The sequence below is a fragment of the Dendrobates tinctorius genome, unplaced genomic scaffold (assembly GCF_039654945.1).
Source record: "Dendrobates tinctorius isolate UK_male_01 unplaced genomic scaffold, ASM3965494v1 ptg000250l, whole genome shotgun sequence".
Classification (NCBI taxonomy): Eukaryota; Metazoa; Chordata; class Amphibia; order Anura; family Dendrobatidae; genus Dendrobates; species Dendrobates tinctorius.
Genome location: NW_027361917.1, coordinates 32111824 through 32138355, shown reverse-complemented (window position 1 = coordinate 32138355; position 26532 = coordinate 32111824). Strand labels below are relative to the sequence as shown.

The following is a 26532-nucleotide window of genomic DNA, read 5'->3' as shown; positions in this document are numbered from 1 at the left end:
ACTACAACGCTTTTTCTCCTCGCTCCAAGTAGGCCTCAGCCTGCTCGGAGCATTGATCCTGGGCTACAACACTGCCAGTTGTAGGCTGTAAGTGCTGTCCGCACAGATATAAACACTCGCTCCTGTGTCAGTGGGGTTCAGTAACGCCAGCTGCTCCCCTGCTGTGTGGACGGCAAAGTCTCCAGCTGCCTCCAAACTCACACTACAACGCTTTTTCTCCTCGCTCCAAGTAGGCCTCAGCCTGCTCGGAGCATTATTCCTGGGCTACAACAGAGCCTGTTGTAGCCTGGAAGTGCCGTCCGCACAGATAAAAACACTTTCTCCTGTGTTAGTGGGGTTCAGTAATGCCAGCTGCTCCCCTGCTGTGTGGATGGCAAAGTCTCCTGCTCCATCCACATTCAAACTACAACTGATTTTTAACCCTGCTCCACTTAGGCCTCTGGCTCCACTGTCTCTAGTATTTACCCTGGCCTCCAACCTCGCCAGTGACAGCTCTGAATTGGCGTCAGCACAATCCACACTTGTTCCTGTGTTACTTGGCCTCAGTCACGTCAGTTGATCCCCTGATGTGTGTCCGTAAAGGTCTCCTGCTCTGTCCACATTCCCATTACTAGTAGTGTGAATGAGGACAGAGCAGGAGACCTTGCCGGACACACATCGGGGGATCAACTGATGGGACTGAGGCCAAGTAACACAGGAACAAGTGTGGATTGTGCTGACGCCACTTCAGAGCTGTCACTGGCGGGGTTGGAGGCCAGGGGAAATACTAGAGACAGTGGAGCCAGAGGCCTAAGTGGAGCACGGTTACAATCAGTAGTAGTCTACAACCTCTATAAAACGTGCTGCAAGTTGGCCTCAGCCAACTCCATGCCTCATCCTGGGCTCCAACAATGCCAGTTGGTGTTCAGAAGTGCCGTCTTAACAGAGAAACACACACTAGCTCCTGTGTTAGTGGGGTTCAGTAATGCCAGCTGTTCCCCTGCTGTGCGGATGGCAAAGTCTCCTGCTGCCTCCAACATCACACTACATGTTATTTTCCACTTGCTCCAAGTAGGCCTCAGCCTGCTCGGAGCATTGATCCTGGGCTTCAACACAGCCAGTTGTAGCTTGGAAGTGCCGTCTGCACAGATAGAAACACTCACTCCTGTGTCTGTGGGGTTCAGTAACGCCAGCTGTTCCCCTGCTGTGCGGATGGCAAAGTCTCCTGCTGCCTCCAACATCACACTACATGTTGTTTACCACTTGCTCCAAGTAGGCCTCAGCCTGCTCGGAGCATTGATCCTGGGCTTCAACACAGCCAGTTGTAGCTTGGAAGTGCCGTCCGCACAGATAGAAACACTCGCTCCTGTGTCTGTGGGTTTCAGCAACGCCAGCTGTTCCCCTGCTGTGCAAATGGCAAAGTCTCCTGCTGCCTCCAACTTCACACTACTACTGACTTTTAACCGTGGTCCACTTAGGCCTCTGTCTGTACTGTCTCTAGTATTTCCCTGGCCTCCAACCCCGCCAGTCACTGCTCTGATGTGCCGTCTGCACAATCCACACTTGTTCCTGTGTTACTGGGGCTCCATCACGTCAGTTGATCCCCTGTGGTGGGCCGGCAATGTCTCCTGCTCTGTCCCCATTCCCATTAATAGTTGTGGGAATGTGAACAGAGCAGGACACCTTGCTGGACACACATCAGGGGATCAACTGACGTGACTGAGCCCCAGTAACTCAGGAACAAGTGTGGATTGTGCAGACAACTCTGCAGAGCAGCAACTGCCGTGGTTGGAGGCCAGGGGAAATACTAGAGACAGTAGAGCCAGAGGCCAAAGTGGATCACGGTTACAATCAGTAGTTGTGTACAACCAATATAAAACTCGCTTCAAGTTGGCCTCAGCCTGCTGCCTGATTGACCCCTGGGCTTCAACATCGCATGTTGCTGCTCAGAAGTGTGTTTGCCACGGGTACTCCCTCCTGCCCAGCCGGGTTCCAGCAACGTCAGCTGTTTCTCGGCAGAGCCTTTGGCCTAGGTGCCTCATTCATGGTATCCGAGTTCCAGAAACGTCTGCTGGTCCTTGGTAGTGCTTTTTAGCACAGGTACCTCCTGCTTAGAAACCATGTTTCAGCACTGTCAGCTGTTCCACGGTTGTGCCATTGGCTGTTGTTCCTTTTGCTGCCCCTCCGGGTTCCAGCACCGTCAGCTGGTTCTCGGCAGTGTCTTTGGCGCGGTACTCCCTCCTGCCCAGCCTGGTTACAGCACGCCTGCTGTTTCCGGGTAGTGTCGACGTCACTTTGCCACTGATACGTTGTCCTGTCATGTTGCGGTCGGGTTAGCCGAGTCTATGGTGCCTGCAGTTTTAGTGCTTCCTATGTGGGCTGCGGGTTCTGGTAACAAAGGCTGGTTCCATAGTGCCAATAGGACAAGCACTCCCTGTAGGACTGTGGGTTTCGGTAACTGTGGCCGGCTCGCGGCCTTGCAACTTTGTTTTTCCTGGGTACCTTCTGCTACCCATCCGGGTTCCAGCACCGTCAGCTGGTTCTCGGCAGAGCCTTTGGCCTAGGTGCCTCCTTCTTGGTATCCGAGTTCCAGCAACGTCTGCTGGTCCTTGGTAGTGCTTTGGAGCACAGGTACCTCCTGCTTAGTAACCGTGTTCCAGCAACGTCAGCAGGTCCACAGTTGTGCCATTGGATCTTGTTCCTTTTGCTGCCCCTCCGGGTTCCAGCACCGTCAGCTGGTTCTCGGCAGTGTCTTTGGCACGGGTACTGCCTCCTGCCCAGCCTGGTTCCAGCACGCCTGCTGTTTCCGGGTAATGTCAACGTCACTTTGCCACGAATACGTTGTCCTGTCGTGTTGAGGTCGGGTTAGCCGAGTCTATGGTACCTGCAGTTTCGGTGCTTTCTATGTGAGCTGCGGGTTCTGGTAATAAAGGCTGGTTACATAGTGCCAATAGGACAAACAACAAGCACCCCCTGTAGGACTGTGGGTTTCGGTAACTGCGGCCGGCTCATGGCCTTGCAACTTTGTTTTTTTCCTGGGTACCTTCTGCTACCCATCCGGGTTCCAGCACCGTCAGCTGGTTCTCGGCAGAGCCTTTGGCCTAGGTGCCTCCTTCTTGGTATCCGAGTTCCAGCAACGTCTGTTGCTCCTTGGTAGTGCTTTGTAGCACAGGTACCTCCTACTTAGAAACCGTGTTACAGCACTGTCAGCTGGTCCACGGTTCTCCCATTGGCTCTTGTTCCTTCTGCTGCCCCACCGGGTTCCAGCACCGTCAGCTGGTCCTCGCTAGTGTCATTTGCTCTTGCAGCTTCTGCTACCCATCTGGGTTCCAGCAACGTCAGCTGGTTCTCGGCAGTGCCTTTGGCCTAGGTGCCTCCTTCTTGGTATCTGAGTTCCAGCAACGTCTGCTGGTCCTTGGTAGTGCTTTGGAGGACAGGTACCTCCTGCTTAGTAACCGTGTTCCAGCAACGTCAGCTGGTCCACGGTTGTGCCATTGGCTCTTGTTCCTTTTGCTGCCCCTCCGGGTTCCAGCACCGTCAGCTGGTTCTCGGCAGTGTCTTTCGCACGGGTACTCCCTCCTGCCCAGCCTGGTTACAGCACGCCTGCTGTTTCCGGGTAGTGTCGACGTCACTTTGCCACTGATACGTTGTCCTGTCGTGTTGTGGTCGGGTTAGCCGAGTCTATGGTGCCTGCAGTTTCAGTGCTTCCTATGTGGGCTGCGGATTCGGGTAACAAAGGCTGGTTCCATAGTGTCAATAGGACAAGCACTCCCTGTAGGATTGTGGGTTTCGGTAACCGCGGCCGGCTCGCTTCTTTGCAACTTTGTTTTTCATGGGTACCTTCTGCTACCCATCCGGGTTCCAGCACCGTCAGCTGGTTCTCGGCAGAGCCTTTGGCCTAGGTGCCTCATTCATGGTATCCGAGTTCCAGCAACGTCTGCTGGTCCTTGGTAGTGCTTTTTAGCACAGGTACCTCCTGCTTAGAAACCGTGTTCTAGCACCATCAGCTGATCCACGGTTGTCCCATTGGCTCTTGTTCCTTCTACTGCCCCTCCGGGTTCCAGCACCGTCAGCTGGTCCTCGCTAGTGTCATTTGCTCTTGCAGCTTATGCTACCCATCCGGGTTCCAGCACCGTCAGCTGACTCTCGGCAGAGCCTTTGGCCTAGGTGCCTCCTTCTCGGTATCCGAGTTCCAGCAACGTCTGCTAGTCCTTGGTAGTGCTTTGGAGCACAGGTACCTCCTGCTTAGTAACCGTATTCCAGCACCGTCAGCTGGTCCACGGTTGTGCCATTGGCTGCTGTTCCTTCTGCTGCCCCTCCGGGTTCCAGCACCGTCAGCTGGTTCTCGGTAGTTCCATTGACTCTTGTAGCTAATGCTACCCATCCAGGTTCCAGCACCGTCAGCTGATTCTCGGAAGTGTCTTTGGCACGGGCACTCCCTCCTGCCCAGCCTGGTTACAGCACGCCTGCTGTTTCCGGGTAGTGTCAACGTCACTTTGCCACCGATACGTTGTCCTGTCGTGTTGCGGTTGGGTTAGCCGAGTCTATGGTGCCTGCAGTTTCGGTGCTTCCTATGTGGGCTGTGGGTTCTGGTAATAAAGGCTGGTTACATAGTGCCAATAGGACAAGCACCCCCTGTAGGACGGTGGGTTTCGGTAACTGCGGCCGGCTCACGGCCTTGTAACTTTGTTTTTTTCCTGGGTACCTTCTGCTACCCATCCGGGTTCCAGCACCGTCAGCTGGTTCTCGGCAGAGCCTTTGGCCTAGGTGCCTCCTTCTTGGTATCCGAGTTCCAGCAAAGTCTGCTGGTCCTTGGTAGTGCTTTGTAGCACAGGTACCTCCTGATTAGAAACCGTGTTCCAGGACCGTCAGCTGGTCCACGGTTCTCCCATTGGCTCTTGTTCCTTTTGCTGCCCCACCGGGTTCCAGCACCGTCAGCTGGTCCTCGCTAGTGTCATTTGCTCTTGCAGCATCTGCTACCCATCCGGGTTCCAGCACCGTCAGCTGGTTCTCGGCAGTGCCTTTGGCCTAGGTGCCTCCTTCTTGGTATCTGAGTTCCAGCAACATCTGCTGGTCCTTGGAAGTGCTTTGGAGCACAGGTACCTCCTGCTTAGTAACCGTGTTCCAGCAACGTCAGCTGGTCCATGGTTGTGCCATTGGCTCTTGTTCATTCTGCTGCCCCTCCGGGTTCCAGTACTGTCAGCTGGTTCTCGGCAGTTCCTCAGCCTTCTTGTACCTTCTGCTACTTTTCCAAGTTCAAGCTTGTGGAAATGGTTTTTGATTCTCACACTGGATCTCCCTGACAATGACCCTGAAGACGACAAACCTGAAGACCACACAGAAGAATACCTAAAAGATGACCCTGAAGAAGATGACCAAGAGGACAAAGAACAGGAAGACAACCACCAAGATGCAGAACAACAAGAGACAGAAGACCAAGAAGCACAAAAACCAAAAGCAGAAGAACATGAAGCATAAGACTAAAAATCAGAGCAAATGATATTATCTAATTTATAAGCAGAAGAAGACTAAGCAGTGTATGGTGGTGAGTCCGTTCCTCCTCGTGGTGCCCCTGGAAAAGGCCTGCTGCTGCAGGCCAAACTGAACGCGGACAAATCCTGTTGTAAATCTTTTGTGACAGGCTGAATGTAAGTTGTAATCTTCAAACTTTATAGATAACAACTACAGGAATGCCTGACACAAATAAGAATATGATGAAGAAGAATAGGAAGAAGATGAAGAAGTAGAATATGAAGAAGAATAAAAGAAGAAGAATAAAAGAAGAAAAAGAAGAAGAAGAAGAAGATACTGCTGCTGCTGCTGAAGATGATGAAGGAGAAAGTGTGGGAGAAGTAAAAAAGAAGGTGAAGAGCATGGAAGTAGTGAAACATACATATCTGACAAAAAATTAAAAACTTTAGCATAGTCAATATCTTTGTAACTACGAACGTCTTTAAAAAAAAAATACTGCGATTCCATTTGATTGGGCTAAAGCTTTATGGCTTTAATGTCTCCTACACCTCCCACAATACATTCTACATCATTATTAGTTGTTTTTCTCCATGTAGAATTAACCAACAGGGAAAGAAAGGGTTTTTTTTAATTCCGATATTTCTGTTCCATTGACTTGAATGGGACTTCCGGGATCGAAATCGGCGATACCCGATACTTTGTTTAGATCGGCCGATCCATTCCGATACGATATTTTTCAGTATCGGGTGGTATCGCTCAACACTAGTCTTTATTGATGCTGGCTGTAATTTAAAATTGCTACTCCGCTCCAATTAGCAGAATTTAGAAAACACTAATAACGCTGATATAAAACTTTAGGTGCTTTGTTCAATTGTCAATCCAAATTACCTATTTCCAAAGATTTAAGTGGGTGATTTTTTTATGCTTTGGAGAAAAAAAAAATATAGTTTCATTAACTTAAATCCCTTTCTTTATAAATACAGTAAGTAGAATCATAGAATGGTAGAGTTGGAAGGGACCTCCTGAGCCATCTGGTCCAACCGCTTGCTCAAAGCAGGATTCAATAAATCATCCCAGACAGATGTCCGTCCAGCCTCTGTTTGAACACTTCTATTGAAAGAGAACTCACCAACTCTCGTGACAGCCTGTTCCATTCACTGATCACCCTAACTGTCAAGAAGATTTTCTAATATCTAATCTGTGTCTCCTCCCATTCAGTTTCATCCCATTGCTTCTTTCTTTCCTTGTGCAAATGAGAATAAAGCTGATCCTTCTACAATGTGACAGCCCATGATATATTTGTAGACAGCTATTAAGTCTCCTCTTAGTCTTCTCTTTTGCAAGCTAAACATTCCCAAATCCTGTAAACGTTCCTCTTAGGACATGGTTTGCAGACCGGTCACCATTCTGGTCGCTCTTCTCTGAACTTGCTCCAGTTTGTTGATGTCTTTTTTAAAATCTGGTGCCCAAAACTGGACACAGTATTCCAGATGAGGTCTGACCAAAGAGGAGTAGAGGGCAATAATGACTTCACGTGATATAGATTGTATGCTTCTGTTAATACATCCTAGAATTGTATTTGCTTTTTTTTGCTGCTGCTTCACACTGTTGACTCATGTTCAGACTGTGATCTATTAGCATACCCAAGTCATTTTCACATGTGCTGTGGCTTAGCCCTATTCCTCCCATTCTGTATGTTTTTTTATTTTTATTGCCCAGATGTAGTGCTTTGCATTTTTCCCTGTTAAAAACCATTCTGTTAGTTGCTGCCAACTGCTCCAGTTTATTTATATCTTTTTCAATACTTTCTCTCTTCTGTAGTATTAGCTATCCCTCCTAACTTTGTGTCATCAGCAAATTTAATCAGTCTACCCTCAATTCCTTCATCTAAATCATTGATAAAGATGTTGAACAATACAGGGCCCAGGAGAGAGCCCTGTGGTACCCCACTTGAGACATTCTTCCAACTGGATGTGCAGCCATTTATGACCACTCTTTGGGTCCAATCACTAGCCAGTTATGAATCCACCTATCAGTGCCTTGTCCATTCCTTACTTAGTCATTTTTTCAATAAGGATTGTGTGAGATACTTTGTCAAATGCTTTGCTGAAATCAAGATATGCTATATCTACAGCATTTCCCTGATCCACCCAGTCAGTGATTCTGTCATAGAAGGAAATTAAGTTAGTCTGACATGACTTATTAGTTACAAACCCATGCTGACTCTGTTTAATCACTTCATTCTTATCCAAGTACTCACATACACGTTGTTTAATAATTTGTTCTAAGATCTTTCCTGGAATGGATGTTAGACTCACCAGCCTATAGTTTCCTAGGTTCACCTTCTTCCTTTTTTGAAGATAGGAACAACATTTGCTCTTCTCCAGTCTTCTGGGACTTCTCTTGTTCTCCAAGAATTTTCCAAGATTAAGGACAGTGGTTCAAAAATTTCTTCTGCTATCTCCTACATTACTCTGGGAAGTAATTCATCTGGGCCTGGAGAATTGAATTAATTTAGGTTAGCTAAGTGTTTCCTTTCTATATTTCTGATTATAGATATCCTAGATTCCCTTAATAGGACAGTGAAGAACAGTTGATGTTACATTTCCTTTCTGAGAGAAAACAAATGCAAAATAGGAATTTAAAAGTTCAGCCTTCTCAATATCCTGTCTTACCATTTCATCATTTTCATCCTGTAAAAATCCTATAGCATCTATGACTTTTCTTTTACTTTTGATATATCCCCAAAACCCTTTTTTATTGCTTTTGACATCTCTTGCAAGCCTTAATTCATTGTCAGCTTTATTAAATCTGATTCCTGCCCTGCAGGTCCTGCAGACAGAATTATATTCTTCTTTAGATATGCCTCCCTCTTTCCATTTGATAAACATTTCTTTCTTCCTTTTTAGCATGTGTTTAAGTTCTGTGTTCATCCATCCTGGTTTCCTTAAATGCTTCCTATTCTTCCCTCTTTTCGGAATTAACAATTGTGCTTTGAGAATCTCATTTTCTCATTTTTCAAGATTTCCCATCCTTTCTGGTCATTTTTGTCCTTAAGGATATCCAGCCATTGGATCCCTCCCATTCTCAATCTGAGTCCTTTAAAATCTGCCTTTCTGAAATCTAACTTTGATGTCTGCGTCTTCACAGGTCTTCCTACTCTAATTATCCAAAATTCTAAAATAGCATGGTAGCTACTTCCCAGGGTCCCAGCCACTCTAAAACCCCCTTCACACATAGCAAGATCGCTAGTGATATCGCTAAAGCGTCACCGATTTTGTGACACAATAGCGATATCGCTAGCGATCTCGCTTCATGTGACACTTACCTCTGACCTGGCTCCCCGCTGGATATCGCTGATCCTGCTAAATCGGCCTGGTCCATTTCTCGTCGTCGGCTTCCTGCTGGCGCCGACGAGCGACTCCATGGACATGGGCAGAAGACATCACCTTCGCTGCGTGTGACAGGTAAGTGACGACCCCCGACCGCTGCTGCATCGCTAGTGAGATCTGCCTGTATGGCAGCTCACTTGCGACTATTTAGCAATGCACCAGCGATCCTGACCGGGTCGTATCATTGTCGGGATCGCTGGTACATCGCTAAATGTAGCGGTACCTTTACCTCCTCAACCATTTCCTCCCTGTTTATAAGGATAAGATCCAAGGTAGCAGATCCCCTTGTTCTCTCCCCTACCTTTTGGAAGATGAAGTTGTCAGCAAGCGAGGATAAGAAGTGAAATAATGAGAATTCCCGTTACAATAAATAAACTATTTAAATGCTTATTTACTGGAAATATGAAAAAAATGCAATGCATTGTAAATTTATTTTATTTGAATGCAATGTTACATCCAAAATAATTCAAACTGCTTTATTTTCTTTTACCTTGTTCATTAGGATATGCAATTTTTGAAGATATCGATCGTAGCACAGCTACAGTATATCCACTGGGAGCATTTATTACACCACCTGTAAGAAACATATTGCAATACAAATTACTTGACCAGCTATAAATATAAAGCACCATTATTTTCAAGACATTTTGAAAACTATATACTGTAGTATATTAACTGAATTATTTAAAAAAACGCTAAACGTGTATTGTTAAACAGGTTAGTAATAATTCATAACTGTGAATTTTTTGCTACTCCCCATCTTTGAAATTAGCAAATGATATGACATTTGGTCTTAAATTCTAAAAATGTAGTTAGTCTTAAAATTATCTATGAAGAATGTATTATTTTATACCTTTACAGTGTATCTTAATTAAGATTAGTATCTATAATCTAATATTGTGTTCCATTTAGCATAGCTTATGGTTACACCAAATTTTACAATTTACAGCACATGTTTCTTTTATACAAGATCATATTTTCATTTTATTAGCCAAACTGATTATCAACTCAGCAATATTCATGATTGAGAAACAAAGATACATTGTCACAAAGCTGATGTCAGCACAAACACTCAAGAGAGAAACTAAAAGAATGATTACCACCTTAAAAGTAGCTCCATGTCTAAAATTTACTGCTATAAATTCACCCACCATTAACCAGCCTTAATATAGCAAAAAGAGGTCATAAAAATTAAAGATTTGACATCAACGAACATCAGAAAGCTATTAGAACTTTATTGCTTTAGAGCCTTGTAGTAGAAAAGATGTCTAAGATTTAGGAAAGACATATAAATTACTTTCTTCATGGGGTACCCTGAAAAAGTCACTTATTATAGTCTCACTTCAGTTTATTTATCTTTATATTTTCTTGATCCACAGTGAAAATAGTTATCTATCATTCCCAAAAGCCATTTTCTGTGGTTACAAAGTGTCTAATCCACAGTGATACATCCTAAGGGTAGGTCATCAAAATCAGATTGCTTGAGGAGCTGAAACTCAACATCATGACTGATCAGCCATTACCAGGTCCTATGGCTGGAGGAACTAAACTATGTTTAGGGTTAGGAATCCACAGCTTCATGCACTGAACACACAGAACATATGTCATTTTTTGTTATTTCCAATTTATCACATGCAGTTGTGTTAGGTATGCCATGGTCGCGCCAGCATAATCCTATTATTGACTGGCACCAAGGGGATATCGTGCGCTGGAGTCCACAGTGTCAGAATCACTGTATGTCGCTGTCAGTGAACCAAATTAAAATTAAAACCCCCTTTATACCATACGCATTAAGGGACTATGAGGACGTCTTTTCCATAGTGGAGTCTGAGAAATTACCGCCTCATAGAGAGTATGACTGTCCTATAGACTTGGTTCCAAGTGCTCGTCTCCCTAAGGGGAGAATATTTAACCTCTCTGGTCCTGAGCGTGTAGCCATGAATGACTACATAGCGGACAGCTTGCAAAAAGGTTTTATTAGACCCTCCACTTCACCTGTAGGGGCTGGGTTTTTCTTTGTAGAAAAAAAGATGGTGGACTCAGACCGTGTATTGATTATCGTGAGCTGAACGCGATTACTGTGAAAAATCAGTATCCGCTTCCACTCATCCCTGATCTGTTTAATCAGCTACTAGGAGCCCGTTGGTTCACTAAGCTTGATCTCCGGGGGGCTTACAATCTGGTTCGCATAAGAAAAGGGGATGAGTGGAAAACAGCCATTAACACACCTCTTGGTCATTTTGAGTACCTTGTGATGCCGTTTGGATTGAGTAACGCGCCCGCCGTGTTCCAACACTTTGTGAATGATATATTCAGGGATATTTGTGGGGTATATGTAGTGGTTTATTTGGATGACATCCTGATTTACTCCGCTGATGTTCTTACACACGTGCAACATGTCCGTTCTGTACTCCAGAGACTTAGAGAACATTCTCTATACGCCAAGTTGGAGAAATGTGTTTTTATGGCTGAGGAGGTACAATTTTTGGGATACATGATTTCTGCTAAGGGGTTTCGCATGGATCCTGCCAAGATCCGACCCATTAGAGAATGGGTACAACCTAAAACTCTAAAAGCGCTGCAGCGATTCTTGGGATTTACTAATTACTACCGTAAATTCATCAAAGGCTTCTCTGAGATCGCCAAACCGCTCACGGATCTGACCCGGAAGGGGGCTGACGTGGTTAATTGGAAGCCAGAGGCACTTCAGGCATTTTCTGTTTTAAAGGAGTGTTTTTCTGCCAACCCAATATTAATTCAGCCTGATCTAGATCGCCCCTTTGTGGTAGAGGTTGATGCCTCTGAGGTTGGGGTAGGTGCAGTGCTTTCCCAAGGCACTGCCTCTCTCACTCAACTCCGCCCATGTGCCTTCTTTTCCCGAAAATTCTCCCCTACTGAGAAAAATTATGATATAGGGAATCGAGAATTGTTGGCCATAAAGTGGGCCTTCGAAGAATGGCGCCACTTTCTCGAAGGTGCTAAACACAAGGTTACCGTGATCACAGATCACAAGAACCTGACCTACTTGGAGTCATCTAAAAGACTGAATCCTAGGCAGGCCAGGTGGGCCTTATTTTTCTCAAGGTTTAACTTTGTGATCACGTTTCGTCCAGGGACGATAAATGTAAGGGCTGATGCCCTCTCTCGAAGTTTCTGCCCCTCACAGGCTGAGGACTCGGAACCAGTCCCAATACTGGCCAATGGGATCGTCGTGTCGGCCGTGTCTCTGGACCTTCTGGAGGAGATCCGTAGATCCTCAGAACAAGTCCCGGACACGACGCCCCCCAGAAATTGTTCGTTCCGGCCCCGTTGCGTCTACAAGTTATGAAAGAGTCGCATGACTCTGTCCTGGCAGGCCATCCTGGTATTAATAGTACAGCCAGACTAGTGACCAGGAATTTTTGGTGGCCGACGGTGGTTAAGGACTGCAAGGATTACGTACTGGCTTGCGAAACTTGTGCTCGTGCTAAGTCCCCCCATAATCGGCCTGCCGGCTGGCTCCAGTCCTTGCCTGCCCCGGAGAGTGCATGGACCCACATCTCCATGGACTTCATTACTGACCTGCCACCCTCAGAAGGGAAGACATGTATCTGGGTGGTGGTAGACAGGTTCAGTAAGCAGTGCCATTTTGTTCCCCTGTCTGGACTACCTAATGCAGAAACGCTGAGTAAATTGTTCGTTATTCATGTAATACGACTGCATGGCGCCCCGGTGAATATCGTGTCCGACCGAGGAACCCAGTTCGTTTCTAAATTCTGGAGGGCGTTCTGCAAACGGATTGGCGTTGAATTATCCTTCTCCTCCGCTTACCACCCTGAGACCAATGGTCAAACTGAGCGCACTAACCAGGGCCTAGAGCAGTATCTCCGCTGTTATGTTTCGGAACATCAATCTGATTGGGTGGAACATCTCCCGTTAGCCGAATTCGGCCTAAATAACCAATACCAAGAATCCATCAAAACCACCCCGTTCTTCTGTAATCTTGGTTTACACCCACGTTTTGGTTCATTTTCGGCTAAGATGTCGGACCTCCCGGGGGTAGAGAAATCCATACATCACTTAAGGACCATCTGGTCAGAGGTGAACTCAAACTTGAAAGGCTTCCAAGTCAGACAGGCTTCGGCGGCAAATAAACGGCGGTCCAAGGGGCCGCACCTGGGAGTTGGGGACAAAGTTTGGCTGTCTACCAAGAACATTAAACTTAAGGTACCGTCTGCCAAACTGGGCCCCAGATTTATTGGTCCCTATGAGATTTTGGAGGTAATTACCCCGGTAGCCTTTCGCTTAAAGCTCCCTCAGTCCTTCAAAATACCCAACGTTTTCCACAAATCCCTGCTAAAAACGTACCGCTCCCCAATTCAACCTGTCCAGTCCCCTCCTCCTCCAGTTTTGGTCAAGGGTACCTTGGAGTACGAAGTCCAAGGTATCCTTGATTCCCGTTTAGTGAGAGGGTCCGTGCAATACTTAGTGCATTGGAAGGGCTACGGCCCAGAGGAGAGGTCCTGGGTCCCCGCTGGTGAAATCCATGCCAAGGGGTTAATTAGAAGATTTCACCTCCTTCACCCGGACAAACCGGGTTTTGAGGGTCCGGAGGCCCCTCTTAGAAGGGGGGGTACTGTCACGTCGCAGCCAGACTCAGGGCCTGCTGTTCCGGCGTCGGCCACTAGGAGGCGCCGGACGTCACTGCCAGACTCAGGGCCTGCAGTTCCGGTCTCGGCCACTCGGGGGCGCCGGGCCGTCACATCGCCGTCGGACTCAGGGACGGCTATTCCTGCCTCAGCCACTGGGAGGCGCCGTGGTTCGCTCCAGGGTGAGGGTGGTGGCAGAGAGGGGGCTCCTGCACAGGCATCTGGTGGGCGCAGGCTCCGCCCCTCTGTCAGTCATGTAGGGCTTACTGCATGTCCATCTGGCCTGGTCCGGGGGCGGTCCTGGTTACATCATCGGGCCGGGAACCTGTGAGGGAGGACCTGATCCCTCAAATACCTGGGGACTGGTCTTGCAAGCCGCCGGATATATTCTTGGTTCCCCTGCGTGTTACTGTGTGAATTTCTATAGTGTATACTCTGACCTCAGCCTGGATTCTTGACCATTCTATTGCCTGCCGTTTTTGTACCTCCGCCTCTCTTCCGACTTTTTGATGCTGACCTTTGCTTGGATTCCTGACTCTCCTTCTGCCTGCTGATTCTGTACCTCGCTGCCCTCCTGGTTTTACTGACCCTGGCCTGGACTTTTGACTCCTTCTGTCTGCTGATTTTGTGCCTCTGCGGCGCCCTGGTCTCAGACTCCTGCATCCTGACCTTGATTACGGGTTTTAGTTTTGACCCCTTGGTGGCCGTCCTGCTCTGGTCCACTGCTAATCTAGACAGCTACCTCCTGGGCCTTGCTACAATTCCAGATCCCTGTATAGGGGTTAAGGGTCTCGGGGTTACTCAGGGTGCTGTCCCCACTGCAGCCCAGATTCGCAGACGGCCGTCACATAGCTGAGCTGTGATTGGTTGCTGTGAGCAACAATTTTCTTGCAAGCAATCACTAAACATCTTTCATTTCACCAGAGCTGTTTAAAAGAAGCTGAACTGTGATTGGTTGCTATGAGCAACAGTTTTCTCACTCCACGACAACACCTCAGCAGACAGTGACTGGGTGGGAGAAATCTAGCATCCCCGGAAGCATAAGCTCCCAGCCATTGTCTGCCCCCCCAGAAAGGAGAAGAGAGCACATGACAGAAATGAATCACCCCCTCCCGTGCCCATATACCCATCACACATCCTCCATCCATAGGCACATCTTCCCTCTTAAAGGGATCTCCGGGATGGAAGTTAGGACAAATCCATCCAGCCCTTTGGTTTGACCCCAGGCTTCTTTAAAGGGATCCCCGGGTATGGAAGTTAGCATCGTTCCACTCAGTGCTGTGGTTCTGACCGCAGGGTCTCTTAAAGGGATCATTGGTATGGAAGTTAGGGCTATTCCACTAAGCACTCTGGTTCTAACCCTAGGTCCCTCTTAAAGGGATCCCCGGTACGGAAGTTAGGGCAAATCCCTCAGTGCTCTGATTCTGACCTCAAGCCTCTCTTAAAGGGATCATTGGTATGGAAGTCAGGGAAAATCCATCCAGTGCTTTGGTTCTGACACCAGACCTCTCTTAAAGGGATCATTGGTATGGAAGTTAGGGCTATTCTACTAAGCACTCTGGTTCTGACCCTAGGTCCCTCTTAAAGGGATCCCCGGTACGGAAGTGAGGGCAAATCCACTCTGCGCATTGGTACTGACCCCAGGCCTCTCTTAAAGGGATCTCTGGTATGGAAGTTAGGGCAAATCCCTCAGTGCTCTGATTCTGACCTCAGGCCTCTCTTAAAGGGATCATTGGTATGGAAGTCAGGGAAAATCCATCCAGCACTTTGGTTCTGACACCAGACCTCTCTTAAAGGGATCCCTGGTATGGAAGTCAGGGCAATTGCCTTCAAATGCTCTGGTACTGACCCCAGTCCTCTATTAAAGGGATTATTGGTATGGAAGTCAGGGAAAATCCATCCAGCACTTTGGTTCTGACACCAGGCCTCTCTTAAAGGGATCCCTGGTATGGAAGTGAGGGCAATTCCACTCAGCGTTCTGGTTCTTACCCCATGCCCTCTTAAAGGGATCCCCGGTATTGAAGTCAGGGCTATTGCCTTCAAATGCTCTGGTACTGACCCCAGGCCTCTATTAAAGGGATCATTGGTATGGAAGTCAGGGCAAATCCTTCCAGTGCTTTGGTTTTGATCCCAGGCCTCTCTTAAAGGGATTCCTGATATGGAAGTTAGGACCGTTCCACTCAGCGCTGTGGTTCTGACCCCAGTGCCTGTTAAAGGGATCATTAGTATGGAAGTTAGGGCAATTACACTCAGTGCTCTGGTTCTGACCCCAGGCCCCTCGTAAAGGGATCCCCATTATGGAAGTGAGGGCAAATCCACTCTGCGCTCTGATTCTGACCCCAGGCCCCACTTAAATTGATCCTCAGCATGGAAGTGAGGGCAAATCCACTCTACACTTTCGTACTGACCCCAGGCCTCTCTTAAAGGCATCTCAGGTATGGAAGTTAGGGTAAATCCCTCAGCACTCTGATTCTCACCCCTGGCTTCTATTAAAGGGATCATTGGTATGGAAGTCAGGACAAATCTACTCAGTGCTCTGGTTCTGATGACAGGCCTCTCTTAAATGGATTCCCGGTATGGAAGTTAGGGCCATTCCACTCAGCGCTCTGGTTCTGACCCCAGACTGACGGGATGATGTGGGATATTAGGGGTAGTAGTCCGGTGGCTCTGGCTGATGGGATGATGTGGGATATTAGGGAGAGTAGTCCGGTGGCTTTGGCTGACGGGATGATGTGGGATATTAGGGGTAGTAGTCCGGTCGCTTTAATGGGATGATGTGGGATATTAGTGGTAGTTGTCCAGTGGCTTTGGCTGACGGGACGATGTGGGATATTAAGGGTAGTAGTCCGGTAGCTCTGGATGACGGGATGATGTGAGATATTATAGTGAATTTGGCTATGCGGAGTGGGCAGGGCTATACACTCAGCATTATATATAGAGATATAATCATTATAATTTGTTATAACTAACCGTAGTTAGTTACTATGCCCGGGCAGCGCCAGGCTCTTCAGCTAGTAGAAGATAAAAGAAAGGAACTGCTACACACCACTCACTTGACACAACACTTTACCTGTTTTGCCTTTTTGCTTTGGGAGAAACCCACCCCATATTCTGGACTGAATTTCCCTAATATTGAGAGTAATTACACTATGGGCATGTCTTATGAAGGCTATTGACCTGAAATGTTACATTTTTCCATACTGACTGCAGTTTATTTTGTGAATATGAGATATTCTGAAAGAAATACTAATCAAGCTCCTCCGCATGCATTACGGTGTGCATTTCCTTCCTAAGTTACGTTTCCCTCTGTTATAATTTTTTTAATCTGTATCTTTTTTTGTTAGGTGTCAGCCATGTTTTAAATGTTATTTATATAATTATAATAATCTTTATTTTTATATAGTGCTAACATATTCCGCAGCGCTTTACAGTTTGCACACATTATCACCGCTGTCCCCGATAGGGCTCCCAGTCTAAAATTCCCTATCAGTATGTCTTTAGAATGTGGGAGGAAACCGGAGTACCCGGAGGAAACCCACGCAAACACGGGGAGGACATACAAACTTGTTGCAGATGTTGTCCTTGTTGGGATCCAAACCCACAGCATTTAACTATTTTGTGGCTTGCAGCAGTTAGTTAGCTACATAGAGGGTTAACTATTGGAATCATCCCCTGGTGGGAAGAGCTAAGTGGGCATAGGAAAATCAGTTTTCTGTTGTTAGGTAGATAGGGGAAAGTATTGCAAAGTAGAAGGACCTTTGGTCCCAATGTAAGTAGACCAGCATTGAAATGGGTATTTGTGTTCAAAGAGGGGAGACAGACCATAATATTGGACAGCATGATATGTAGGAAAAAAGTGGCAGAAGGATTTATCTCAGGCAAGTGCATCTAAAGCAAACATTATTTATACTAGATAAGAAGCTAGAGTGTAGTCAGACCTGAGGGTCATAGAGGAGAAAATGGCAAGGCTGGGACATGAGTTCTCCTATAGAGAGCTGAAGATGCAGTGGCACAACAAGTAGCATGTGGCCCTCATTGAATGGACTTTGAGAGTAGTAGTGATTAGTCGCTGTGATACCCCTCAGCCACAAAGGGAAAATGGAGCTTTCAGTAGTGGTTTGCTGATTTAATGAAACATGTAACTGAAGTATAGTACTACCATGTGCAACCGTTAAGTGTCTGCTTCTGGATTTCGCAGAAGAAAAGCTCTTTAAGTGTTGTGCCTGCTATCTGATATATATACTTATCACCAATTTGTTTTAGTGAAGAAAAATTTATTTTTGGACTCTGGTCTCCCTCATTGATCTTTACCTGATCAGGTCCTGGCCTGCTCTGTCAAGCTGCAGTATGCGGTCTTTAGAGGCGTATCGCCAAGGTAATAGCAGCATACACACCCTGCCAGGATCCCCATTTTCCTGCAGCATGTTGGGGTGCGGACGTGTAATGTATGCCACACTTGAGTAGGAGGGCCAGGAAACGCTATTAGGCCCATGCGTAAGTGCCAAGTGGTGGTATGGTTATTCTATGGTGTTGAGCAGTTTGAGGTGTCATGTGCTCCTATCTGGTTACGTGTGCTCCAGACCCGTTTGCAGGGTATAACTAGAGAATTTAGAGGTAGATAGATAGGTAGAAAGAAGGCAGACCAAACCTTGGCATGAACAATTCAAATGGTTTACTTGATCACAGATCAAGAATTGACAGCTTATCCAGCATTTAGCTGTAACACTGGTTTTCCATACAGGTCCCAGCTGGATGGCAACGGGACTGATACTCTGATATGGCAAAAGGTTTGGCCTTGCTGCGATGGGCTCTGAAAAGACTGTCTGGCAAGGTACTTAATCGTAGCAGCCCTTGTACTTACACCTCACCGCTAGTTGTGCTTGACTCTCTCCAGCTGCCAACTCCCTCTGGTCACCACAGTGAGCAGACTATAGGGGATGTTGATCAGATACCTTCCAATACAGTCCATTGCTGACCCTAATACTGCCACATTCTAGTTTCCAGTGGTATTAAAGAGCAACAATTTACATTTAACAGATTGACACCTGGCAATACATCAAAACATGAATAATTTCACAGGCTGCCATGAATGCATAAACATTTATAATGGCCCCTTCTGGGTAATTACAGAAGAGCTCCTCAGCTAAGGCTGCCACTCCACCTATTACATAGCTGGGGCTGACATCTTAAAGGGAACCTGTCACCCCCCCAGGGTGTTTTCCAATTAAAGAGCCAACTTCAGCAGCACTAAGGCTGCATTCTGTGAAGGTGGATCTTCTTTTTCTGACCCCTAGTAACGCTGAAATATCGACTTTTATAACTAGCTCTTCTTACCTGTAATGTGTCCCATAGGTATGGTGTGTCCCCCTGTATCAGCCGCCTACCATCTGTACATCATGCCTGTCACTGCGGGGCGGGATCAGGGGCCTCCACAACACGCAGGTGCAATAGCCTGATATCGGTTCTCGGGCAGCGCACACTGCTCATGCCCAAGAACTCTTGTCACAGCGCAGGCTCCTGCATTCAAAACAGGAGGAGACAGCGACGCACAGGGGCATCATGATGGACAGATGGTGGGTGGTGCCGAGACTATTTATAAAAGTCGATATTTCAGCGTTACTAGGGGTCAGAAAAAGAAGACCCACCTTCACAAAATGCAGCCTTAGTGCTGCTGAAGGTGGCTCTAAATGAAAAACGCCCTGGGGGGTGACAGGTTCCCTTTAAGTCTAGTCACAAGAAAAATTTAGCATCCCAAAAGCATTGATTTTGGTTCTTAGACCCAGCAACACTTGCACCTGGCCTACAACTAGTGATTAAATGATTGCTGTGAATAGAAAAAAATCACGTTCATACTTGCTTTCTGCAAGTTTGACAGCACTTATATCAGTATATGCAAAACTGAATAAGAAAGTAAGAGAAGATCTGCCTTGACTACAGAGATTCTGACTGTATTTGACAGTCGGCTTGTTACTAATCATTTTCCATAGTTTCTGAGATGAAATGCTACATTAAGGTATAATAAAAATAACAAGAAAAAAATTCTTACTTAGAAATACCATCCACTTTTCTGTCGAGAAGGCCAGCAGTAGGAAAGAAAGAGTTCTCATTGTTACTCCAATATTAGCAAGCCATGTTTCTCTAATGTGTTTTAAAAGCCAATGAAAAGTGAAGATTATACATATTCCCTGTGAAAGAAGAAAAAACATGTCAAACATATGCATGTATAAATGTTATTTTTCATATTTATAAGGTTGTTTAACCTTTAAGAGAAAAAAAATGAAACAGGCTTAAAACAGCAATCAGGCACATACTCAACTTATATATTGTCCACTGCTTCAGTACATATGATTTTTTGCCCCTTATCTGGCCTTAGGTAGAATGGTGACCTGTGTAAAATTGCACTTCAGTTCCTCATCCCATTGTTTGTGTTCTCATAATACTTGATTGGGCATTTTTGTCATTGAGAAAAGTCACTACATATTAGTATATAGAGCTGTAGTCTTCTACACTTTCAACTACAACAAGACATGTGAACAGCTGAACATGGGGTGACATGTGTCACACTCCAATGATCTCATATTTGCTCTCTTTGTTACATGCATTGTCTATTTCTATTAAATGGTGCATGACCTCTCATCGCCCTGTTTACACAACCATTTTTCAGGTACATGTTTTCATATCTATTTTTCCACCGATTTGCAGATCAAACTAGTCCATTAAAGTAAATATGTCCATCAAAATTATGGATATCATTCAAAAGCCATCAGTTAGATGCCTGGATTCTCCCTCTGCAACGGGTAGGTTCCAAGCTTTGTCCTTTGGTCCTTTTTATTATACATATTAGGTCGGGGTCACACATGCATGAATCTCGCACGAGTCTCGCATCTCAATAGCCGGCACTGCCACCGGCACTGCCACCGGCACTCGGGGCCAGAATGCTCAGCTGCATAAATACAGTGCCGGCGTCAGTGCTGAGTATTGAGATGCGAGACTCGTTCAAGTTTCTCGCTTGCTTGACCCCGGCCTTAGATAGCTGCTGGTTTACAGCTATATCTCCCGACTACCTCATACGAAAAATGCATGGGATGTGTTCTTCATGAAATTGCCACTTTCAAACCCCTCCAGACCTCATAAAACCCAATCCTTGTCTTCCTGACATCATCTGTCAGGGGTGAGCCAAGAGGCCAACAAATACAATAGACTATCTGCTGATCTTTCTGATATTTGTAGGTTCAGCTTCAGCTTGACTTTAGTTTAATTTCTATGGGTGCATTTACTATAAAAAGGGATATTTCCTTCCGAATCAGCTGGAGAGATTTTATCTAAGAGCTATATATCTATTAAGTGTTTTGACGATCTACTTTGGCAATTTTATTTTTTGACCAAGGACACCTCCTCCTCGATCAACTTAGTGTCTCCAAGTAGCTGGCTTTGAGTAACCATACTGGTACTGAGAACAGGGAAGATCCCTGATCCCCATAGCACTGGATGGACCAGAACTGATAACCTCAAGAGATCCAACAGCCCAAGCTTCCCTTGGCAACTATGATTACAGATGTGTGCCACAGCACCCAGCTTAATTGGATGAGTTTCACTGCTTTCTTCAGTCATCTCCATCCTGGCTAAGCATAAGTGCTATATATCTATTAAGTGTTTTGAGTATCTACTTTGGCAATTTTAGTTTTTGACCAAGGACACCCCCTCTTCCATCAACTTAATTTCTCCAAGCTGCTTGCTCAGAGTCTCCATATTGATACTGAGGGCATGGATGATCCTTGATCCACATTGCACTGGATGCACCAGAACTGGCAAGCTCAAGTGATCCAACAGCCCAAGCCTCCCATGGTTACCTAAGAACTGCGTCATATCTGACTGCTAAACTAATTTGTGTAGCCGCCAAACTTTGAATACATTTTCAGTTCCATTGGATATTAAAGCCTAGGTCACCTCACATTCTTGCTACCATATAACTTTGGAGCAGTTAACTTTGTAACCAGACCCTTAACCTCTAAATTCTGGTACTTTCACATGAAGGTGTTTACTTTTGTCATATTACAATATACATATTTATGATTTTACAGAATATTTTTCTAAAGTATTTCTCCACTCACAAGCAAGTAAAATAAAAAACAGATATACACTGTTTGAACTGTATGGAAAGCAATTACTGGGATCAGGACATAAGCAATCTAATTTCCTGAGCATAAAAATTGAAATAAGTTATGTTATTGATTTTAATGAAACTCCTAACTGCCTTTTCCTACTAACTAGAACACATTAAGTTTCAAAGTAATTTAAAAATGTATCACTTAAGGACACATGGTCCCTATCATTACTGTGCATTAGGTGTAATGCATTTTTGAAGAATTGCACTGTTAGTTTATGTATTTATACTTTTATACTGTTTATAATATAGTCAAAGAAATGTTTTCGAAAAAAAAACTATATTGGTGAAAAAAATATTAAAATGAAAAGTAGAAGCAACCTATTATGAATGCAAATTCTCCCAAAGGTAATAATTATGTGCCAGTGCAGATTCAAGGATGATTATAGCCAACACAAGGGACAAGAAAGATTGTAAAAAGATAAAAGAATAAACAAGAAAACAAGAATATTAAAAGAAAGGGAATACAATTTATGGAAAAGTAATAGCTTTGTATATAGAAAATAACTTTTACGGATAAAAAAATAGCCACTTATAAAAACCAAGCACTTTATCAATTTGTTTTTACTTTTAGTGGTAAAATAGAAGTTGACAAATCTGGTTTAAAAAGCACAGTACATGGTCAAAGCAAGTGGACATTTGACCATCATACCCAATAGCAGCTTATTGAAATTTGTATTCTAAAACCAGGTGTGTAAATCCAAAATTGCCAAGTGAATTTTGTAGACGGTACAACCTCTACTCTTAAAGACTTTCCTCAATATTTCAGAGCACGTATGGATATTTTTACCCATTTCACCCAAAATTGAATATGCAAGATCGGGTACTTATGATGCAACAAAGGATAGGCATGTTTAGCTCACCATGTGCTTTATACCCAATGGCCAAGCCATGGTAGTTTGTATGGCTTTTATCTTCTTGGCTGAGCTGTTGTTACTCCTAGACACTTCCACATCATGATAATAGTAGTTAAAAAAAAGCCCAGGGCAGATTTTGCCATTTAAAAAACCCACTAGCTTGATACAAAGCCATGTCACTACCTGTTTAAAGTAATTAAGCCCTATGAAATAATATGGTAGCTTAATTTCTTAGAACTCTGCATGCAATTTTTTTTTTACTGGCAATCCTCCTACAAAGGTATGAAGAAATTGAAAATCAGGCATTTACATTCCCTTAACCTATAAAATTTGACCTCACAGTCTGACAGCATCAGTACTGATTGGACAGTGTCAGAGGGAATGCTCATCATTTTATTCATACCTTTTCATGGAAAATAATAGAGTACTAAAGTTTTAAAAATAGTCTCAGCATTGTTATTTTATGTTTTATTTTATCTTTTTGTGTAAGATGACAGGTCATTTTAAAAATGTATTCCTTTTAATATGAACATTATTTACTGTTTTAAAGTATAATATCACATTTTTATATTTCAGGTTTTGTATACAGTCAAGTTTTACCATATAATATTCGAAGAGACCAAAAAAAAGGACTTGTCAAGTAAAAAATATAAAACAAAATATACAACTTATTTTTACCTTTATTGTCGTCTTTGCAGAGTAAAAGCACAATTGAGATTAGCTCACACTGTAAATGTCCTAATAAAGAAAAAGGAGACTTCCTCCCTATTTAGCTGCATAAGTAAAGCATGCTTCCACGCACTGACAGTGTCTTACAAGATACAACATTGACGTTAAAGAGAAGGTGTCATCAGAAAATAACCTATTTATTAAATCAACTTTTGTGTTACATTTCTTTTTTTTTCTTTTTCACAATATATTTTTTCTCCCATATAACAATCTTAATTAAAAGTGAAAGTTAGAAATCTTGCAATTTTTACTTGGACTACAGGAGCTTTTTTAGGGTCATACTCCCAATGTCAAAAAATCCACATGTACATTAGCAACAATGAACAGAATTGGACCCTATGTTTTAGATTGGATCATCCAATAATCTTCTGTAAAAGTCATTCTGAATCATCAGATGATCTCACATGTGCGGTGCACTCAGAATCACTATGTATTTGGATATATACAGATACTGGGTAATGACTGGTTCACTCAGCTTAAAATGAATGCACTTATTTATTAGATGTAAGCAAGCACTAAAATGTTCAGAAGCTTGTTACTTGAACCGAATCTTTGTTTTGAGTAACAAAAATAATGGGAGATGATGGTAAATCTGAGCATTTTTCCAACAGACCCTACAAAGAGGTTTGGGAGGCAGTTAAAATGTTGAAATGGATTTAGAAAATGATGAACAGAAGGAGAACAGCATGACAAAGACACCTGGAAGTACCTCTGATTTCCAGATCCCTGCTGAGAACAATAGTGTCACACTTTTACTCCATTTCAAGGACCGACAATATAATATTCAAAATTGACAAGAAATTGGAGATTACATGAAAAAAATGTTAATAAACATTCTTTCTTGGATAATGACTTTTTTATAAAGCAAAATTTAAAAAGTATTTTTTAAAAATTATTAATTTAAAATTAAAATCAAAATTAAATTTTTTAGTAAAAAATTGGAAATTTCAACTTATAAAGGCTATGCACTAAGTGCAAAGCCTTCCAAAATTTACAGGAAGGGTCATCCATACAAATTTGAAGGCACCAACTTTAGTACTTCATTCAAATATTGTGAGCAAAGTATAGTTGTGGTACTCCTACACTCATAAAAGTTCTGCAAAGTGCAAAGACTGCCAAAAATAACAGGCAGTTTTATCCATATGATTTTGAAGGCACCAACTGTAGTACCTCATTCAAATATTGTGAGCAAAGTATAGTTGTAATACTCCTACACTCATAAAAGTTCTGCACAGTGCAAAGCCTACCAAAAACTACAGGCAAAGTCATCCATATTACCTTGAAGGCAACAACTGGGTGGCCTAATTAAAAAATAATGACTGAAAGTATACACCTGTAGCAGGCAAATTTTGGTTTTTATTTCAAACAAATGAAAGCAGGTTCCACAGTACAGTGTGTATGACAATAGTTAATCTCTTTACCAAAAATGTTTTGTGACCTGTACTAAACCAATTTTTAAACATTTTAATCCACTGACATTTTACACAAAGCACATTAAACTGTATGGATTAATCATTGAATCCATAAAAATTTTGGAAGGCTTTTTGAGAGCTTAATGTACCAGAGAAATATAGCAAGAATTGCATTACAGTGTATGGATGAATCAATAAATCCATAAACATTTTTTCAAGGCATTGTTTGATTTTTATATAACACCAAAATGTAACAGAAAACATGTAATACTGTATGGATCAGTACTTTAATCAATAAAACTGAATGGATGGGCATCACGGTGGCTCAGTGTTAGGCACTGCAGCCTTGCAGCACTGGGGTCCTAGGTTCAAATCCCACCAAGGACAACATCTGCAAGGAGTTTTTATGTTCTCCCCATGTTTGCGTGGGGGTACTCTGGTTTCCTCCCACATTCCAAAGACATACAGATAGGGAATTTAGATTGTGAGCCCCATGAGGGACAGTGCCAATAATGTCTGTAAAGCTTTCTGGAATTAATGGTGTTATATAAATAAGTAAAATAAATAAAAATAAATGGATGGGTTATTGAATTCAAATTTCTCACTGCTTTTTTGCAGTCATATATACCAACAAAATGTACCAGTTTGGATCAGTAATTGAATCTAGACAAATTTTTCAACATTTTTTGTAATGTTATATACCACCGAAATGTACCACACAGTACGCAATATTGTATGGATGAATAATTTTATCAACAATACTTTTACAACACTTTTGTGAGTGCCTTATACCACTAAAATGTACCCCAGAACATGCAATACTGTATGGATGAGCAATGTGATACCTAAATATTTATGAGCAATTTTTTTGAATGGTTAGATACCACCGAAATGTAATACTCTATGATTGAGCAATATAATACCCAAAAAAGTTACAATTTTTTTGGCACTTTAGATACCGCCAAAATGTACCCTAGAACATGTTATACTCCATGGATGAGCAATATACCGTAATACCCAACAATTTTAGAATACGTTTTAAATACCACCAAAATGTACCCACGAAGATGTAATATTCCAGCAATATAATACCAAAAAAGTGGAAAACTTGTTTTGGAGAGTTAGGTACCACCAAAATGTACCCAATAACACAAAATACTGTATGGATGAGCAATACAATACCCCCAAAAATTGACAAGTGGTTTTGAGGGTTATATACCACTGAAATCTACCCAAGAGCATGTAACACTTGAAGGATGAGCAATATAACACCAAAAAAGTAATAACTTTTTTTAGGATTATACAACCAAATTGTATCTCAGAGTACATTATACTCTATGAATGACAAATATAATATCCAACAATTTTTGTACAATGTTTTGTGGAGGGTTAGATATCATCAAAATGTGTACAAGAACACATAATACTGTATGAATGAACAATATAATACAGAAAAAAATTTACAACTTATTTTGAGGGTTATATACACCGACATCTACCCATAGAACACTCTATGGATAAGCAATATAATACCATTACAATGTACCCAAATGCATGTAATAAATCAAAGTGTTTTGGAGGGCACCACACAATATATATAGGGATACACTTGCAGTCAGTACAAAAAGGACATAACTAATACAAAGAAAAAGCTACAGGTCTGTAGCTTTTTCTTTGTATTAGTTATGTCCTTTTTGCACTGACTGCAGGTGTATCCCTAGATATATTATGTGGTGTCCTCCAAAACTCTTGATTAATTGCATGAAAAAGAAAAAGAGGATGGCACTCACCGTTCTGATGTGATGAATTTATTATGGGATAAAAAGCATAAGCTCAGGAGCAATGTACAAACTGTGGACATCGGCTGTTTCACACACCTGCGCTTCAACGGGTCCTGAT

General features: G+C 43.6%; 1 protein-coding gene across 1 annotated transcript in view; it reads right to left on the bottom strand.

Annotated features, from left to right (window-relative positions):
- Positions 1-26532, bottom strand: part of LOC141063516 (proton-coupled folate transporter-like) — a 614330-nt gene that overhangs the window by 253440 nt on the left and 334358 nt on the right. Inside the window, exons 4-5 of the mRNA XM_073557601.1 lie at positions 19518-19656; positions 9334-9417 (exon numbers count right to left, since the gene is read on the bottom strand). Of these exons, the coding sequence (XP_073413702.1) occupies positions 9334-9417; positions 19518-19656 (223 nt within the window). The remainder of the gene's footprint in view (positions 1-9333; positions 9418-19517; positions 19657-26532) is intronic.